The sequence below is a fragment of the Corvus brachyrhynchos genome, unplaced genomic scaffold, assembly GCF_000691975.1.
Source record: "Corvus brachyrhynchos isolate BGI_N302 unplaced genomic scaffold, ASM69197v1 scaffold126, whole genome shotgun sequence".
In the NCBI taxonomy this organism is placed as follows: Eukaryota; Metazoa; Chordata; class Aves; order Passeriformes; family Corvidae; genus Corvus; species Corvus brachyrhynchos.
The window spans coordinates 6,717,761-6,738,220 of record NW_008239283.1 but is presented as its reverse complement, the minus strand read 5'-3'; the positions used below and the strand labels follow the sequence as shown (position 1 = coordinate 6,738,220).

Here is a 20,460-nt window from a genome sequence, read left to right as displayed (position 1 = left end):
GAGGGGCAGGGCGGGGGGAAAGAGCGGCCGGATAACCGAGGCCGAGCTCTGACCCAGCGCTGCCAAGGCCACCATTAAACCATCTCCCCAAGCGCTACCTCTACACGGTTTTTGAACGCTTCCACCGCCTCCCTGGGCAGCTCACTCCAATGCTCGACCACCCTTTCTGTGAAGGAGTTTTTCCTAATGTGCAACCTAAACCCTGGAGGCCGTTTCCTCTTATCCTATCGCTTATAACCTGGGAGAAGAGCCCGACCCTAGGCTGGCTACAACCTCCTGTCAGGGAGTTGTAGAGAGCTCCCCCCAGCTCCCTCAGCTGCTCCTCATCAGACTCGTGCTCCAGACCCTTTCCCAGCTCTGTTTCCTTCTCTGGACATGCTCCGGCACCTCAATGTCTTCGTCATGATGGGCCCAAAATTAAACACAGAGTTTGAGGTGCTTCACAGTGCCCAACACAGGGAACGGTCACTGCCCTGGTCCTGTGGCCACGCTATTGCTGGTACAAGCCAGGAGGATGTCATTAGCCTTCTTGGCCACCTGGGCACACACTGGCTCATACACAGCCATCTGTCAAACAGCACCCCCAACTCCTTTTGAGCCTGGGATTTCATTTTTCGTACACAACACGGCCTTCTTCCAGCTTCTCAGTCCACAAACACAGTACAACAGGGTATCCCCAAGTTTCCAGTAGGGAAACAACTAGAGAAACTTTTACCACCACCACCACCACTGATAAAAGGTATCTGGGTTTTTGTAGTCCTTCATCTTGCAGCTCCTCCTGCCTTCCAAGGTGTTCAGGTATAAAGAGGGCCACACAAATAGAAAGCACTGTGTCCTGGCTCACCCGGCTGCTTGGTGACAGCAAGCGGAGAAGCTGGTGGATAGCTGGTGCTTTCAGCTAAACCTAGTTACTCTGGCTGCTGAAGTGTCTCCATGACACAGAAAAGCACCCAAAAAGCAGAGAAAGGAGAAAAGCATCCTCACCTTTACACAGGGAGCAAAATCTATTAAAGCAGGAGTGGATAAAACTCTGCTTTAAATGGGATTTTATGCAGGACATTCATCTGAAGTGCTGCATGGGCACTTGCTGTGAAAACCAGAAATTTTTTACATTGCAATCTACAGATGCTGTAAACCCTTTTCTTCTTTGCAGGCAATGAGAACATCATGGTGAAGTTTTAAGACATTGTGGCAGCTGGTTGCAGCACGGGTCTTTTTTCGACCAAGGCAAAATAATTTCACCTGGAATTTGTACGCACAAATCATGTCACTCAGACAATACAAGAAAACCATTTTGTCTTCAAAGTCTTTATTGCATCAACGTAACATACTCCAAATGTGAAGCAACACTTCTAAGTGAAGCGTGTTCCTGTTATAAACAACTCAGCTCTTTGAAACTTTTATTAAACAGTGCATATGGCTTTTGATTGGCAATTTTAAGATTGCAAGGTGATTAAAAGTACAGCTTGCAAAGATGTAAAAGTGCCATTAACTTTAAGAACTTCAAAAATTTTCAAATTGTTTAAGCATGTGAGCTGAGTTATGCCTCTGTAGAGTAGTTGACTCTGCAAATTGGTGATTCTACAGAAGGGTTAATGCTTCAGTAATGAAAAGAAAAAATTAAAAGTCCCTCTTTACAGTCTTGAAAGTTGCAAAAGCAATGACTTTGTGGAAGCTGGAAGTAGTAGGGGGGACTGTAGAGAATTCCCCTAAGAAATGGGTATGAATTCAGTAATTTATACCTAGGAAATAACCAAAGTATGCCAGGGTAACCAACATATAGGTAAGGGGGTTGAAACAATAAATACAAAGTGCATGCTCATATGGGAATTCTTTTTCTTCCAGACTTTTAGCACCAACAAGGCTGAGTGGATACCTAAGGATGACTGAAAACTCTGCTGGTAGGTGAGGTTATTAGAATCACAGCACTGCTTTGATTGAAAAAACCTTTTGGATTCCCTCAGCACAGAACATTTTAAATAAATTCTCACAAGAAGGTGCTTTATGGTGAATACTGGAAATAGGAACACGCACAGGTGCTCTGACCTACCCCACACTTCTTACTGCTGGCCACGGGTAAGGCAGAACAGGCTCCCTCTCCTACCGCTCCCCTCTGCCTTGCGTAGGAAGAAGTCAGAGCTGTTCTCACAGCTCTTGCCTGCATCTCTGCATAACTGAACTTGTAATGTGAGTACTGAAATAACATGTTCTAAAATATTTGCTTGTGTTAGTCCTTGTGTTGATAATTTGAAGACATATTTAAACACGTTGATAGATCAATAAAGAAGAAACCTAGATGTAAAAAAAGAATTTAAAAATTGCCCTGTAAATTCTTACATGTAAAAGGCACTAACACTTTCTAGGCTATTAAGATCATTCTAGTATTTGAAAGTAATAAGGTATTGTGGATATGCCTGAATGTCATTAAATATGACAAACACTGTTGGATTAAACTCATCATCAACCACGCTGTCGTACAGGTCAGTAGGATCTGCTGGGCTCCTTGGTGGTGGAGCCTTTAGTCCTTCTCTCCCATCACAGTATTGCCCAGTTAGGACCCGAGCCAAGTACATGTGTTTTTGGCCTTTCACATCTGGAATGGAGTAAGTATCCCGAGCAGAGTAAGATGCATGAACAGCAAAGTAGGTTCCATTTCCAATGGCTGCAGCTGTTAGGAAAGACAACATTTTCAAATACAGTTAGTGTTCTTATTCTCCTAAGAATCTCTACTAAAACTTCTTTTTTTTTTTTTAACACTGCAGAGGCTAAAAATGTGGTTAGAGTTCAAACACAAAATTCTAGTAATAATCCTTTGTATCAGAATCAAATATGAACCCACATAGATACCAGGTAAGTATCAACACGCAGGTTTTTACTTCCCTTTCCTATGGAGAAAAGGGCTCCTCTGTTTAGCATGGTTTAGCCTGCCATCGATCAAACTGCAATTCTTCAGAGACTTTTGGACTTAAAATGACTATGTAATTATAGTTTTCTAGTCACACTTCCCAGCAAGTTAGAGGAATCACATGTCTTTGTTCAAGAGGGATTTCTTTTTTCTGACATTGCTAAAAAGCTGTTCAAGCCAGACAGGTCCTTCCTATCTGTCTGCCCTGATCCTTGGATACTTTTCCTTGGCTACATAGCCTGACAGAAGGGGAGTGTACCTTCCCAATTGTTAATCACAGCTGAGATGAAAAGGTGTCAATATCCACCAGCAGAGAGAAGACATGGGGATCTAGGGCTCTTGCTTCCTGAGTAAATCCAACCTCCTGACACTACCAAAGAGCAGGAAAGCGAAACTACATCTCTGGTCATGTTTTAAAAAGAAGTTGTGGCTGCCCTTCCTGCCTGTGCACAACCTGATATATTTTGTGTATGCTGGGCTTCATTTATTCAAGAAAATCTCAGTTCAAGTACCCTCCAGAGTATCCAGACAGAGAAAGGTCTACTTCTGGATCCAGACCACACTGAAGTGTCAACTAGATCTGCGTTAAGCTGCCCAGCTCTCTCAAGATCAAATCAGCCCTAGGCATGTACAATTCTGTCTTAAGGAAGAAAACATTAAGAGCAAAAATTAAGGACTTTTGAAGTGAGGTTACATGGCCACTAAAATCAACTAGCATCTCAATTCAGTTCATGTTCCACTTCTTCGGATCCTGTCTTTCATCTTTGAATGCTGCCAAATAATACACACAGCATGACTGTACTAGAGGAAGTGGACAAAACAAGCTTTGAACTAATGCAGAAAATCTTTATGCTAAATATTTAAGTTGTCTCTAACAACTATTAAAGGCTAAGAATTAAATCATGAATCTCATAGATTTTGTGAGCATAAAATTGATAAGGATGTGGCATCTTATGCTGTCCTAATCTTTGGAGGCAACAGGAGAAGTATCTACACTTCTGCTTTGCTACCTGTCTTTGACTGAGAGGAGAGGAGATACCATCAGCTAGTAGCTGTTACCTCAGCAGAGGATGTTGAACAGTGTTCCTTATTCCTTTCTCTAGGTAAATGATACAAAACAATTCCCAAAAGTTGCCCAGGCTTCATTTCAGAGTAGGTGAACTCTTTGATATCCTTTACATGGTGGCATCCAGCAACAAGGGACTAAGTGAACAAGGTAATTCCTCTTTCCATACAGATTAATCTCAGGAGATGTTAATTACTGTGTTCTCTAATTTCATTCAGGTTCCATGTTGTGCTGACAGCACTGTAACACTGACATCCTGTAGCACTCATACATGTCTAGGAAATTAACTGATTCGGATAATGACTCACCATTCTTTCCAGCATAGCCACGATTAAATCCATAGTAGTTAATTGAGCTCAATGAGGATGCAGCTGTCCCATGAAATAGCAACTTCTCATTATTTTCACTTTTGTTCTTTTTACAGAGAAATTTTTTTTTTAATTGGTATGTCTGCCAGAGGACGCGATTTTGTACTCTTTCAATCTGCAAAATTACAAAATTAACTATATTTATACTAGGGATAAATAGGATAGGGATGAATATTTATCATGGTAGGAAAGCATTAAAATGAAATCAAACTGAAAGAATTACAGCAATTTTCACTATGTTCTGTTAGCGTGAGGTTTGGGTAGAAGAACTGAATATGTAAGCCTCCTGAAAAATCAGAAACCAAAGCAGTTTATAAGAGAGTTTCAAGCTTTGTAATTTTGGGTAAACATTTGTCTTGCCTAGTATACCAGGTACCCAGCAGTCATGGTAGCTGTGCATTGTCATTTCTAGAAAGAGGCAGCTGTACCACTGCTAGAGGCAATGACATAAGATGCTTTCTATACATCCTAATCATCTTTACTGATGATTTTCTCACTAAAGGATACACTGTAGCAATAGCATTATGTTGCGTTTAAGTTTCTCTTCTAGATCTAAGCTTGCAAGTCAAAATTGCTTCCTCTAATGTGTAGCTTAGCAACCCGTAAGAAAGTACTATATAAAAATCACTTGGTGGGAGGATGGATGTTGCTGGCTCCCTATGCCAAGAATGTGAATACAGCTTAAGGGGAAGCAGTGTCTCTGCATCAAAGTATAATCTTAAAGGCATTGCTGTAACTGCTTTCCATTTTTTAACAGAAAAACACATAATGTCATTACTTGATTTTTTTCTATAGTACACTAATGTTTTGTTCTCTTTGTGTGTTTTCATGCCCATGCTCATCGAAGCTTGTGATGGAAGAAAAATTTTAAACACATTATTCTTACTCCTAATTTGATTGTATGTTCTACTGTTTATCTCTTGTCTTGATTCAGAACAATTCCATCTTCTCCCTGGCAATTAAATCTCTGTGCATTGTGTTGCAGACTTCTAAATAAGCAGGATCAAATATTGACACTGGTTAAAACTGCCAGCCAAGACTGAAAAGCTCTGGGATGATAGGGAAGAAGGTGTAAATTAGTCCAAAGCTTTATGTCAGTCTACCAGGATTTTGTTGGGTTTTTTTCCTGTATTCTGAATGCATTTACTCATGCCTCCATTTCAATACAGAATTTCCCAATTAGAAATACCACATTAACTAGTGAGTACCACATTAGTTGAACAAAAGAGTTAGCCTGAAGACTGACAGTCACTGGTTTTGCACCATTAGATGGCAGAAATGGCAGAACAGCTCTGAGGAAACTTGGTTTGATTTATATCCATCCTGTACAGTGCTGGGGACACTGACATACAAAAGGTGTATTGGGTTTCAGACACCTTATAAGCAAATATTTAGAAAGTATATTAAAGTTTCTTGCCCAAGCATTGACATTTGCCCCCCTCCCCACCCCATATGATATCACCTGCTCTATATTAAAGTTCGGACATGTTTTCCTAAACATCTTCTCAACTGTTCTATATTCGGGATGTGATGGCTTGAGATTCACCAGTTTGACATGTTCATTTTGCATGTCTGTCCACTCCTTAGGGAGCTCTATCGACTGCATATCTGCAAAACAGAGGTTGCATTATTATGACAGAGAACTAGCTCAGCTTCACAGGCCACATCTTACAAACCACCTGCACAGAGAGGGCTAAGAGGACAGGACCTTCTGCAATATTTCATTTAACAAGTACTCTTGCTCTTCCAAACATTGCTGTCTTTGTAATGCACTATTAAGGCTTTACATTTTGTCTAATTATCCCCATACCAATATCTAACTAAAACAAGCTTTAAAACCCCAGAAGAATTTTATGTATTCTTCATACACCACTTCCTTTGTAAGATTTAAGCATGAAATCTATGCTCACCAGTCACATTTGTACAGATAATGTTTCCACTTAAACTGATGTTCTGACTTCACTCATACTTGGCACTGATTATGAAACTCAAAACTGCTGGTGAAGGAAAAAAACAAAAAAAAGAAGAAGGGAAAAAAGCTATGGATTACCTTACTCCTTTGGGATACCTGAGTTTGCATTTATCCGAATCATCATTCAATAATCACAATTCAAGCTCTTTTATTTAACAAAAATGTCATTTACCTTCATCCTTTGCCACACGTTGGAGGTTTATAGTTTTTCCTTGGTCATCAGTAGCCTTTAGAGTATTCAGATCCACCTTGTAGTTCTTCTTGTTAATTTTGACATTCAGATATGGTTTTTTAAATAGTTTGGCATGCTCCAGCTGCGTATTTGTCAGTTTATCAAAAGCAACAAAGCTATCATTCCTTCCTGGATACCTCCATTCTACCAGGTTATAAAGAAGTTCTGCCTTGGATTGTTCTTCTTCAGTAGACTTAATTTGTTGGATCATTCTTTGAACTTCTAGAGAAACGGAATAGACATCCCTGCTAATACCAGAAATTTTAATTTGAGGGGGAGAAAGCTTATTTTCAAGCTGAATGGTGACTTGCTTTCTTCTCTGGAGATCATCCAAAATGGCAATTTGTGTCTCATCAAAACTTTCAATTGCCTCATCTGCAACAGTATTTTCAAGGTGTTCCTTTAAAATTAAATCCTTTATCCAGGACTCAGTTGCATCCACCTTTTCTTGGCTTTCTCCACAAATTTGAAATGTAACTAAATGAACTTTCTTCTCCAAAATCATTAACTTTTTATTCTCAGAAGATTGTTTTTTGCCCCAAAAAAAGGCTGTGGATAAATATATGACAATTAGTAGTTGTAAATAAAAGAACTTCAGTTTTATTTGCCCACACACACAGAAAACACACCAACTTACATTTAAATGTAGATAACAATGATTCCATTGTGGATGAAGCTGCATGTTCTCTTTTCTTCATGCTTTCATAAAAGTCTGTGAGCATATTCAGCTGGAAGACAACTATTTTAATTGTCTGTAAATGCTGTACTGATTTTTGTCTTGCAAATTCCACTATAGCATCCAACATTTCATCAGCTACCTTGGCTGGACTCTGTCCTGCTTGACCTAAACAAAAATAAAAGGCACATATCAGTGAACAGTTTTTGTGCAAGTCTACTGTTACTCATATTAAGTTTGTCTGTTTCTGAACTACCCCCATCACAGCCCTCACTGCTTTCCCAAGAAAACACAAACCTGTTCCAATAGCTGGCAAGGCAACAGATTTGTACATCCTTTGTTCACACTCATGAAGCACTTGGGAGACCTGACTCTTCACCTGGTTATCAGTAATCAAATGGATGATTTTACTGCACAACAGATTCCCACCCTGTGTAGTAATAAAGCCACTTTGATACCTCCCAGCTGCAAGAGAGAAGATAAAGAAGGAGACATAACATTTACAAAGTTGCAATCACTTCTGGTAATATTGATTTGTTATATTGGTGCTACAAGAGAAGTGGAAAAAGTGGAGAGAAATACACTGTGAACTATTTTATTGTGGGTTTACTTGTTCTGGTTTTCTCTGTAAATACTCTGCAGGGTTTCTTTGAGAAATCAATTCACGTACATGTGTTTTCTAATTTCCTAAGATCTCTGCTACAAAATATTTCCCTATTACATGCAATTTAAGAATTTATGATGACTTTGAATACATCTCACTTTTATTTAAAAGCATTCCAAATTAATTTATATGTGAAAACCTTTCTTATGCCACTTATTCCTTGAAAGCCCAAATTTTTATTCTGCAGAAGAGCTGAGTGGTAAACATAGTCTCATTAAGATTATGTCCAACTGATCTAAGAATGGTATGGAATTTTAAAAAAGATGTTTGTGATTTCTCAGAGCACTCATGTTTGCTTACAAAATGCAGTCATATTGTGAGGATGAATGGATTGATGAGCACAGAGTTCCAGACCACCTCACAGATCACAAAGGTAATGACTGTGAGATGCTCTGCAAGCACTGAGATCAGGCTGATAAATTTACTTTGATAAAAAGGTTTATCTGCCAGGCGATTTTCTTATGACTCTCAGGATTTTCTGAATAATATTTTGTACATTAAATTAAAATGTAATTTGGATCATTGTAATGGGGTTTTAAGGTCCTGAAAACATTATCGTTTCTTTGCTTAGTCCATTCCAACAAAAACAGAAAAAAAAATGCACTGGCACAAAGAGTTTTATTTTAAGTTGAGGGTAAGGAGTATTTCATAGTAGTATGTTGATATGGCCTTGCTCTGTGATGGAGTTTCCTTGGGAAACAAGCAGGGTGTAGCTCTGCACGGGAATGCAGATATGAGCATATTTACCAAACAAGTTGGAGCCAAGCCTTTTATCTTGTCCTGTACAGAATAGTTTGGAAATCAGAAAGACATAAAAGTGGCTGTTTGAAATGAAAGAAAAGGAAAATCAATGTAATAGTTCTGAGAACAGAGATATTTGCTTGATTTGAAGTTAATGATATATGTGTGTTTGTACAAAAGTACCTACAGAGCAAAAGGCTGGGAAAAAAATCCAGGAAACTCCATCTTGAAAGACAATTTCCAGACTTAGAGCAGGCACATTTTGTTTATGCATCTAAAATGTCCCTTTCTATGCTTGTAGTGGCCAACCACAGTGAGCTGGAATTTTACTGCTCTACTGGTCTGGCAGAATGCAGACTACAGAGTAACTTAGGATCAGGGTTGTCCTGATTTCAGCTGGGATACAGTTAATTTTCTTCTTAGTAGCCAGTACAGGCCTATGTTTTGGATCCAGTATGAGAATAAAGTGCATAACACGTTGATGTTTTAGTTGTTGCTAAACAACTGTGATTAGAAAAATTTTCAACGTATGTGTCAAAACGAGAACAGGGATTTTCAAAGTTCCTAAAAGTGAAAGCTGTGTTTTTCAGATAAAATAATTATGTCATCAGAGTAGAGAATTACAAAACAACTTCAAGTTTTCAGAGAGAATGATAATAAAAAAAAAATAGTATGCTTTAACATACCATATTGAGCACATTCATCTGCTACCTGGGAACCAGCAGCATCCATAATTGCTTTGAAGACCCCTTAAATCACACAAGAAAAGCACACATGTTCACTAAGTCACCTTAACTATCTCTACTTAAAACTCTACCCAACTTCTGTACTCTACACATACCCTAAATTCTTGTATGGCAAGATACCACAAAGTTCAAAACCTTGACAGTTTCCCTAAGTACTGTCCATGACACACTGTACTAGCTGCAGAGAGAACATTTCCTTCACTGCTGAATACAAGTCATTAAGAACAACTCCTACTTCATAGTTTCACTAGCCAAACCTGTATGCCCTTCACCAAACTCTCCAATGGCTTTGAACTATATCATTTGGTATCTTTCATGCTTATAATTCACCATGTCAAAACCCTCTGCTTCTTACAGAGCACTTTACTTAACCAGGGCTTTGTCTTACAGTGAAACGTTTTAGGATAAGAGCATTTTTTCGGAATTATACTTAATCTAAAAATTCCCTTTTATTTAAACATCTTTTGGTTTTAAGCAAGAAAAACCTGGTCAGATGCCTTCTGTTTGGAAATGAAATCAAATATACAGGACGTGTAAAAAAACCTGTTTAAGATCTATTTCCTGACTAATCACAACCCTTTATCTGTCATCTGAAAAACACTTCATAAAAGTTTCCCTTGTGGACAATTCTTTCCTGTGATGCCTTAAGAGGACTCCTAGAAGCAGAGACTAGACAGGAGTAAGGGAATAAAAGTAGGTATTTGTTTGAAAGGCCTTCAAAGGTACACCCTGGGGCCAGAGGCTACTGCCAAGGTGGACCTCAAGATGGACCACAAGTCACGAGTTCTTTACCCTTTTATAGGTTTGGTTCATTTGCATAGCAGGGTTAATTCTCCAATTAAAGCTTCAGTTTTCCCCTCAGCTTAACCCCCCTTAGCGGCTCTCTGGTTTATACTTTTGCCCTAGGACAGTCTTGGTGTCCTTGGAGAGCAGGCCCAGAGAGGCTTTGTTATGTCTACCTAGCATGAGAGAGCAGAAATTAACAGGCTACAAGAAACTTCAGAGTCACACACCAAGCAGTGCAGAATTCGAAAAATATAAAGGTTAAAACCTAAGGCATCATCTGTACCCCTTTCTAAAAAGTAGCCCAGATTTATTGCTAAGGAACCACGTATTCAATAGAATACCTGTTTTGGCATCAAATGATGAATTTGCTAAGTTTACAATAACCTCTGTATCTTCCATGGTAATATCTCCCCCAATTACTTGGAGTGTGATGGAACCAATCTTCATTTCATTAGCTCCCAATATTTCAGTAGGAACAGGCTTAATGAAATCTGCAAGGGGAAGAAAAATACATTAAATCACTTCTTCTTCAGTTTGGAGTATTATTCTCTTCCACTGATCAAAACTTCTACTTATCCTTTTAAGGAGTATGCTCTAGATCAGTTTGATGGATGTAGAGTGTCTCTGCTTTTCTCTTTATTCCCTTTCTGAAAGCTGGGAGGCACAGTATTCTTCCTGTTTAAATCGTGTGGAAGTGAAACCATTTCTACTCCTGTAAATTTATGCAATATGAATTCAGAAAACGCCTTCAGGGTTTATCTGATCTGACCAGCTCTGTAACAGAGTTTCCTGAACTAATTCTTACAAGAAATGGAGCATCCAGTTAAAGTGCTGCCAGTAATGGAGATCAGATCACATCCCTTTTGTAAGTTATTTCACATTTGCCTTCATGGATACAAAACTGTTCATTTCTACTAGTCTAAACTTATCTAACTCATGTTTTATCTGCCCACTCTTAACTTCATCTCTCTGATACTCAGCAACTGAGGCAGAAGAGCTTTATATCCTTACAAATAAGCCTCTGCCCTTGATGCAGTACACTCACATTTTGGCTATTGTGTCCCACTATTGTCAATTAACTAATGGAAAGGAAATGATCCACTATATATATGTGTGTGTATATATATGTAGGAGATTAAAGGTACAAAAATACATTTGGCCAAGTGAGAGCAAGATCTTATATCCTTTGAGCAGGACAAACTACTGTGTCTCCTATCAGAACACCCTCTTTGTTATGATAAGACTGGCCTCACTGAGAGTTGACCATGCCCTCAACAAAAGAAATTCCTCCCTGAGAATTTTACAAATGACATTTAAGAATGCAAGTCCATTAGGAGGAAAAAAAATGCCCTCTTCCCTGATGGTATTTCTTCTGTTTCCTGATACATATAAAACCACTTAACAGCATTTACATTCTCCCCCATGTCCCACCTCCTATCCCTACAAAACTTACTTGGCTGTGCTGCTGTGGCATTGCAACTTTCATCTGCCCTATGTTCTAGTTCAGTGGTAAAAGCCTAAGGAGAGAAAAAAAGTACCCAAGATAGTATTTCACAGTATTTACACCAAATGTTTCTATAATTAACGTTGTCACGTAGCTCTTGCTGAGGCACCTGACACACTTTACAGTCATATTTAAGTGTCATTAATAACAGTGAAAGACCCAGTGGTGGACAGTGTGATAAAAGATATCTCTGCATTGCTAGAACTCCTCTGTCAAAAGATAAGGGAGCATCTACAAGCATTTACAGTGCCAGCAGCAAGGCCAATTTTGTCTGCAGCTTCTGCTTGCTGAGAGTTTATATTTCAGAGACACTGGAAAGACATCTCATTGTCACTGGCCCACTGCAGTAAGAAAGTGCCAAATTATTCCCGTAGAAAGCAGTTAAGTAAAATAGATTATTAAAGTGTAACTACAGCAGTATGTTACAAAGACAGCTTTGTCTTGAGAAGAACTACCTGAATGCAATCAAGATCTTTTGGGTTCAAGAGAAAATGAACTTCCTGGAGATTCTTGCAAGTGTGACTACTACTGAACCTGAATACCACATCAAACATCAACTTAGAAACAATTATTTTAGGAAATCCAAATCCTCCAGCCCCAATAGCTGGGAAAGTGATCGATTTCAGTCCAAGTTCTTCAGTTTTCTTCAAGCAGAAATTGATTACATCTTCTAGGACCTGTAAAACACAGCAAAGACACTTTTTTTTCTAAAGGCATCATTTATTATTAGTTCCAAAGAAACTGGTATGACAAGCAGCTCTGAGTTCATCAAGGCATCTTTAAGGTCACTCCAACAGAAGAAAATGGAGTCAAGTCATCTAAAATAACTATGTTAAAACCTGAAATTTCAGGGCAGATCCCAAATAAGTATGTAGCTGCAGGTGGGTTAATAATTAAAATATACCTTCTCTGACTGTGCTCCATCCCACTTGGGTAGTATGGCATGAAACACAGCCTTGCAGGCCATAGCACATCCACTGGTGCAGACTACACGACCAGCAACCTGACTTTGTGTTTTGGTGTCAAACTCATCTTGGAGAGCTGGTCCAGCTCTTTCCAGCAAGGCTTTGCAAAGAGGCCCCACGCCAAACTTCAGATCTGTGCCAACGCTGTTGACGACAACATCCGTCTGCAACAAGATTACAAAGAAAATAGCTACAGCCAGAATTCCACCAAAAATATGCACCAAGATTAAAAGCCCTACCAAAGCAACACACAGCAAAAGGAACAAGATGCCAGTAGATACCCAAAGCAGCAGCCCAGACAGGTACCCACTTTCCCCTAATATCCAACCAAGATAGCTACAGATCATACAAGTACTGTTAGGAAGTACTTTAGAATTTCCCCTTTAGGAAAAAAAACCAAAATCTTTTACATATTGGCCTTGGATCTGGAAAACGAACAAGACCTAGCTGGGAATGAAACACCCTGAAATTCACAGCTGCCCTCTAGAAATGGCTGCAGTGACAGATCTCACTCTACACTCAAGTTTTGCAAGCTTGCGTCCTTGTTTAGCTAGCACACAGCTGATCTTTCCTTATGTAGCAAGTACTTGTAAAACCTACTGTCCCATCCTTTTTCATTTAAATTGAAAGAACTGAAAGATCTTACCATCAAGTTAGAAAGGAGTCAGAAAAGGAAAGACCTACCGTGGCTTCCTGAACATTTTTCTTCTCCACTTGGATGCGAAGTCCTTCTTTTGTTATAACCATGTTCAGATCCCCTTTTCTCTTCTCCTGGCTTTTTTTTTGCTTCAGCCATTGTGGGGAGAATGATTTAGCTGAAAATACTTTTTTTACTGTCTCACTCAGAACCTGAATGATTTCTTCTGCATTACTCACAAGATGAACCTCCTTCAAACTGCTGTCCTCCATGAATTCTTCCAAGGTCTCCTTGATGGATGATGCAATTGAATCTGCACACATCTGCGGTGGAAAGCCATAAATCCCTCCGCTTATAGCAGGCAGAGCTATGGAACGATGATTGTATATTTCAGCTAGTTGTAGACATTTTTTCACTGTCTTTTTTAACAACCCCGTGCACTTTTGTGATTCCTCATTGCTCCACCTGGGCCCAACAGCGTGAATGACGTTCTTGCAGGGCAGTTTCCCGGCGCCCGTGATCACTGCGCAGCCAGGCTGCAAATTCCCGTGCTTCCTCACCAGCTCATCGCACTCCTCCTGCAGTGCTGGGCCAGCCGCTCTTGACAGCGCATCAGCAAGGCCACCGATGTGTTTTAGGTTTTCATTAGATGCATTCACCACAACATCAACAGGGTAATTGCACAAGTTACCTTTATACACTCCTACCACAATTCCACCTGGCAGGTTTTTTTCATAGCAGACCTTTCTTTTCACTTTATCACCAACTTCTCCATCCTTCTGTTCTTCTTCTTCCTTAATCCTAATGAAACAGCTAAACTTCTGCTTTGCCTCTAAAATACATAAATCTTGCCTCTCAGTGAAGAACTCTTTTGCACCTGGTTTATCAATTGGCACATTCTTTGAGTAAAGGGATGAGACAAATTTTTCAAACATGGTGAATGCTTCTAGCACTTTTGTTCTTGGTCCCCTCAGGGAAATACATGGTGTCTTGGTGTCAAAACATACTGTCACACCTTTCTTCTTCAATTCTTCACAAACACCAGATTTCTCCCTCTCTACAAACTGCACTATCACCACTGAATTAGCTAGGATTACTTTTTCCATGATTGTGTTTCTATCTACAAAATCATTAAGTCTCTGATAAACCTCTGTTACAGCCTTAGAAAAGCCAGCAATAATCATTTTATTTTCTTTTCCAACAGTTTGCCAAGTGATGACAATTTCCTGGGAAGAATTATATGTCTTGAGCAAGGAGAGAAGAAGACTCTTCCACTGATCCTTTTTAATGACTTCACCATCTTCCACATTGATGCACTCGTATTTTAAACCTGTTTTTATTTGCTTTTCTGCTTCTAGAAGGTCTTTGGGAGCATCTCCATATAGCAACACAGTATCATCCTGAAGTTCATAAAAAGTATTAATTTTTTCCCTAATGAATAACATATCTGACATTTTTTTATTATCTACACACCGTAGATAGTGGAAAACATGGGGATCAATGGTAACTGATGTACATGGCATACTCAATACCTTTTCCAGTAAGTCAGCTTTGATTTTATATACTTCTGCAGGTAATCCGCACAGCTGAACAGTCTTTTTTTGGTCATCATAAAAGATCTTTAGGCATGGATATTCCTTCTGAATATTCTCTTCTAACCCAGCATTGTGCAGCACAGCATACTTCCCTGGAATCACTGACACAGAAATTTCTATGCTCTGTTTTTCCCTTTCACTTTGCTTCATGCATTCCCTCACTTCTTTCTCTGCATTGTCCACTGCTGCTCTGTTTCCTGCAATCACCACCATCTCCTCAGAAATATCAGTTATGACCAGAGCACCATCTTTCAACAACCTGTTTTTCACACCTTCCCAACCCGATGAATTGACTTTACATTTTATAGCTATGTAACGTGCCATGATACGCGAGAACTCAGTGGAAGCATCTTGCTGCCATGTCTTGAGCAACTTCATCATCGGATTTTTCTGCTTGCAGAGAGATGGTGATGGGCACAACATAACTTCTGGGTTTGCACAGTCTGCCTGGGGCCATTTGAGCTCACAATGGCAAACTGCCATTTCCTGGTTTATGTCTTGGGTCAGATTGGCATGCCTTTGTAAAAACTGCCATACATACGGGTCTAGTGGCACCCTAATGGGGTCTGGCATCTTGACAGCTGGTCTTTCTTTTCCATAGAGAGCCATTCCCAGGGAGTGATAATATGGATGCACAGAAATCAGCATCTGTTCCAGTAAATGTTGCTTTCCCAGGACCGTGGTTAGATCTAGAAGTTAGTGCAAACATACACATAACATTAGCTTCAAATCAAGCAAATGTCTTTGTTCTCAGAACTATTACACTGATTTTCCTTTTCTTTTTCTTTCTCTTCAAAATGCTATTTTTACATCTTTCTGATTTCCAAACTATACTGTACAGGACAAGATAAAAGGCTTGGCTCCAACTTGTTTGGTAAATATGCTCATATCTGCATTCCCGTGCAGAGCTACACCCTGCTTGTTTCCCAAGGAAACTCCATCACAGAGCAAGGCCATATCAACATACTACTATGAAATACTCCTTACCCTCAACTTAAAATAAAACTCTTTGTGCCAGTGCATTTTTTTTTTCTGTTTTTGTTGGAATGGACTAAGCAAAGAAACGATAATGTTTTCAGGAACTTAAAACCCCATTACAATGATCCAAATGACATTTTAAAACTTTTATCTCAAAGTAAATTTACTAAGCCAGGAGTCTCCAAACACAGGTATTTACCAGAAGTTGCACTGGCACAAAAACTGGAGAGTGATTCAAGGAATGCAAGGAATAGTAACAAGATTGTTCTTTAGCTCTGTTCTTCCCTGACAATGAAGATATTTGACCTTAGTTTCTGAAAGTTAACTGTGCAAGCTGAAGTCACTGACAGATCCTCTACCTACAAGTACAATTAATCTGGTATTGCAGATAAAATCCACTGCAAATGGAGAAAAAACACCAGTGAGAAGAACCCATGCACAAGGCAGGTATTAAAATGAATCTCTGGTAACAGAAGAAAATAAACAAACAAAACAAAAGCCCCAATAGGTTCTGAAGTCCTAGACATGCAGCAGTATTTCTACACCCAGAGAACTTCCCAGGAACAGGACAGTGTACACTGACTTCAGTGAGAGAAAGCCAGGCTTCTCCTAATGCCCACATTTGCAGTAACTTTCTTGTGGGTCATCTGCCTGTGAGCACCTTGGTCAGGCAAAGGACAGTGTTACCTTTGTGGTCACAGAAAGTAATGATGGCCGAGTTTTCTGTGGGGAAGAGCTGGACATCTGACACGGGCCCCCCTCCGCTCCGCGCACTCTCAAAGTACACTGTGAGGTAGTCTGCGGAAATGCTGTCTGGGAGGTTTTCAGCCTTGATGGCCTGTGTCAATTCAAGAAGCCTGGCAGTCATTTTGAATTCTCTAACTCTCTTGTCTTGTGAACATTTTTGGACAAATTCCTTAGTATCTGTAAGCAGAAGAGCAGTATGAACGGACTGTATTTTCCTGTGTCATTATCAGCCCTGGTTATCACTTCAGGCAGAGACATGAGCAGAGTCTACTCCCTGTATTTGGAACAAAATGGTCTCTGGTGCCACATAACTTTGTGTTGTAATAAAAAAGGTGAAAAGCACACAACCATGTTACTCTCTGCTATTCACTACCAGTATGTTTCTGCTCCCATCTCATATGGGAACAGATCGTATGTCTTCTCTAAAGGAGACTTTATATAATCTCCAAACTCAGTGCACTTCTACTTCTTCTTCATCTAACCCAAAACAAGACAGAAACAACAAAGTATTCTTATCCAATTTCAATAAAGATGCCAGATTTTTCCTTTTTCAGTGTAACATTTGGATCACGGGCACTTTTGTGGAGCTGTATATAAGGCATCTTTCTTGAGAGACTGCAATCTGGGTACTTTTTTAAAACAGTCTGGATCTCTAATGGGAGAGGAATCAAGCTCTGAAAGCTATTACTCATACATATACATGGAAATTAATAATGGTGTCATCCTGTCTTACCAATACTTTTTATAAAGGTAGCTACAGCAACATTTATTTCAGGTATCAGTTCAACAGTAAAGTCAGCATCTACACTCAAGCCGCTGATGTTCTCCACCAGCATCTGTAAGCAGTTTGGACTGCATGTCTTTATGTTCTCAAACACCACTGAAGGTGAGGCCTCTGCAGAGTCAGCTTCCTCCTGGAGTTCACTGTTTGGAACAAAACTCTCTGCTTTCTTCAAGGCTTTTGTATCATCTGCAGCAGAAAGATAAATAAGCCACATAAAATGTTAGGACACATTTCCTGGAATAAACAGATTCTTCTTACCCTTTCTCTCCTTTCCTTCCCCAAGAAAAGAGATTGGTAACCAAACAAATACTGCAGGGTACCTCTGGACATTTTGAGATCCAAACCAACCCAGATGCAATATTCTGCAGGCAGCTTCTTTGGGGCACAAGAATAGGGATGAGTAAACACGTCCAAGGTCACTGGTATGTCTCTGAGTCAGAGACTAAACTAAACCAAACTAAAATCCATTGAGATAAGAGGCCACAGCTGCTCAGGTGTCAGTAAGGGCTGGGAGAGACCTTGCAGCCCCTGCATCTGTTTCTTAGCCCAGGTGCAGGCAAAACAAGCCTGAACATAGCTCAGGACATCCATAGGCACCATAGGCCACCAGTAGCTCTGCATTACTTGAGGTAAAGCCTCCTGATGACCACTGTGCCCTGCCATCAGTGCAGCATGACAGCGCTGGAGGGCCCACGTGCACAGAGGGTTGACAGGGATGCAACAAAATTTTGCAAACAGAAAATATAACAGAGGTGCCCACTGAGTACCCCAGAAGTCCAGTGTCTGCCAGAGGCAAGCACATCTCCAGCTTTGCAGAGAGATGAGGGTGGAGGTGTGAGAGAACCTCTGAACTGGAATGAGCAACAGGCTGGCTCTGCCTGCTCACCAAGGTACAACAACTGATACCAAACCCATAACATTTCCAGAACATAGCTGCCTTTGAAGGCCTACCACCATAAACAAGAAGAAAATGAAACAAGAAGCAAGAGCTCTGCAGATGTTAGTTACTAATTTCTAGATTGCTGCAGGAATCATCTGTTCCACTCTGTCCAATGAAGAAAATACCGAAAGCCAGGCTGACCCAACGAAGCAATTGAGAGCAGCATCTGAAGATTTTCAGGTTCCTCTCTAGTATAACTAAAAAATATATATGACAACTTGGAGAACTGGAGCCATGTGTGGAGAAAAGCACCAACATTTTTGTTTTATGAAGAATCAGCACACAGAGTGATGGATAACATTTTACCTTTTGTTTGAAGGTTGCTCATGGCATCCAAAGCCTAAAATAAAATAATAGCCAAATATCAGTGACAGATTAGACACTCTCACCACTATTTCAAAACTCTGGTTAGGATTACAATTTTTGTTCACCTTTGTGGGAACCGATTTTTCTTCAAATGTCTCCACTCCAGTAGCTAGTGCTGTTTCAGGCTCTGTGACAATCAACCTCAATTTTCTTTCTCCTCCCAAATGCAACTGATGAGAATGTCTCGCAAGAACTCGTTGCTTGACTAAATAAAACCAAAAAAGCCCTGAGAAAATCTGAATGGAAAACCAGCTTTACATGGCATGGCACTTTCCCACCACTACATTATGACACCGTCGCGATTTGGGAATGGTAGTCTGCAATTTATTGTTTCCATTGAAACACGCCAGACCTCGCCGCTTGCTCACTTCCCTTCTCCCCTTCTCCCTTCCTCCCCCCTCCCCGCGCCGTGGCAGGATGGAGAGAACTGAAGGCACGTAAACGTTAAGGATTACAGGATGAGATGAGAACAATTGACTACAAACAGCAACGAAGTAAGAAAAACGAACATGAACAACACCAATACTGATAACAACAGACTGTGCAACACAGGCGAGCGATTCACGGTGCTCATCCGACCCCACACTAAGCAAAACCCCGGAAGAACTCCCTCTCCTTCCGTGCCCGCAGCGCATGGCTGGAGCGGGATCGAATATCCCCAGGCAGCTGGCTGTGCTCCTCCTGCCTCCTGGAGAAGTTAACCTCGCCTTGGTCGGAACAAGGATGTACAGATACACTGTCCCGCGAAATGAAAGAGCTTTAAACTCATAACACTGACACAGTATGCACAGGCGTTTTCCCTTAAAAAAATCCCGGAAGAACAGGAGAGGACAGTACTCCTGCGAAAAACCGCCAGAGATGCAAAACTCGGCTCTAGCATGTGTTTCATAGCGGTACCCGGGGAGTCCCGGTACCAGCCCCACGCCTTGAACATCCTCTTCCTGACAGTGCTGAAATGGCTTGGGTCTGTATGTCCTGAACTTACCAGCCGGGAGAGCCAGCAACTGGGAAGCATGTTAAAGCAAGAAAAAGAAAAATTGTATATAGGTATGTGGGTGTATCTGTGTGTTTCTGCATATACGTGCCTGTGTACATATACATTTAACCCAAGTGCAGCTAAATCCTTTCCACTCTGCTGCAAGTTTATAAAAATATGTGCATGTTATAGATGTAATATTTTTATATATATATCTGTAACTAATCTAATTGTTAGATTAACATAAGCTTTACTATTCCGAGTGCAGTCTAGAGAATACTACTGTGCATCAAGATGAATATGTATGTGTATGTTCCTCCTGGGATATATTTACTAGCTTACAGCCTTTACGCCAAACATAATCCAGAGGCTAGTACTAAGCATCAAATCTAAGCATACATTTAAGTAAATACCATATCCTGAGTTAGAAGGGACCCAAAAAGATAATCGAATCTAAGTTTTGGAGCTGCACAGGACATCCGCATGAATCACACCATGTTAACATACTATCTACTCTATATTGCACAGTAGGGGATGTATACAACATATTACATACTATAGATACTGCACATCACGTACTAGGCGGGATATATTATTACATCGTATGCAACAGCTAAGTTAGTACGTATCTTTTAATTTGCAGGAAGTTTAGACGTGTGAGTTACGACCCCAGCACCCCCGCAGAGAGCCCACACACTAATCCATGTCCCGGCCCCTGCCCTCGCCGGGTCCCCTCACCCCGACCCCCCCGGCCCGGCCGCTCACCCTCGGGGCGGGCGAAGCAGACGAGGATGTGCCCAGTCCCGATCCCG

General features: G+C 40.4%; 1 protein-coding gene and 1 long non-coding RNA gene across 5 annotated transcripts in view; one reads left to right on the top strand and one right to left on the bottom strand.

The window, feature by feature from the left end:
- Window positions 1-1,288: 1,288 nt before the first annotated feature.
- LOC103619722 (poly [ADP-ribose] polymerase 14) overlaps window positions 1,289-20,460 on the bottom strand; it is a 19,836-nt gene continuing 664 nt past the window's right edge. Inside the window, exons 1-17 of one of the 4 annotated variants that reach the window (XM_008638285.2) lie at window positions 20,414-20,454; window positions 18,738-18,877; window positions 18,613-18,646; window positions 17,316-17,552; window positions 16,523-16,759; window positions 13,310-15,546; window positions 12,565-12,789; window positions 12,116-12,337; window positions 11,610-11,673; window positions 10,498-10,647; window positions 9,311-9,373; window positions 7,517-7,684; window positions 7,181-7,387; window positions 6,484-7,092; window positions 5,802-5,947; window positions 4,280-4,454; window positions 1,289-2,668 (exon numbers count right to left, since the gene is read on the bottom strand). In XM_008638285.2, the coding sequence (XP_008636507.2) occupies window positions 2,379-2,668; window positions 4,280-4,454; window positions 5,802-5,947; window positions 6,484-7,092; window positions 7,181-7,387; window positions 7,517-7,684; window positions 9,311-9,373; window positions 10,498-10,647; window positions 11,610-11,673; window positions 12,116-12,337; window positions 12,565-12,789; window positions 13,310-15,546; window positions 16,523-16,759; window positions 17,316-17,552; window positions 18,613-18,634 (5,052 nt within the window). In that variant the 5' untranslated portion in view covers window positions 18,635-18,646; window positions 18,738-18,877; window positions 20,414-20,454 and the 3' untranslated portion in view covers window positions 1,289-2,378. Of the gene's footprint in view, window positions 2,669-4,279; window positions 4,455-5,801; window positions 5,948-6,483; window positions 7,093-7,180; window positions 7,388-7,516; window positions 7,685-9,310; window positions 9,374-10,497; window positions 10,648-11,609; window positions 11,674-12,115; window positions 12,338-12,564; window positions 12,790-13,309; window positions 15,547-16,522; window positions 16,760-17,315; window positions 17,553-18,612; window positions 18,647-18,737; window positions 18,878-19,181; window positions 19,335-20,413; window positions 20,455-20,460 lie in introns of those variants that run through there. The other 3 variants (XM_017740118.1, XM_017740119.1, XM_017740120.1) reach the window with 3 other exon arrangements.
- LOC108448134 overlaps window positions 19,461-20,460 on the top strand; it is a 3,865-nt gene continuing 2,865 nt past the window's right edge. The window contains exon 1 of the long non-coding RNA XR_001863914.1: window positions 19,461-19,719. This is a non-coding gene — a long non-coding RNA (uncharacterized LOC108448134). The remainder of the gene's footprint in view (window positions 19,720-20,460) is intronic.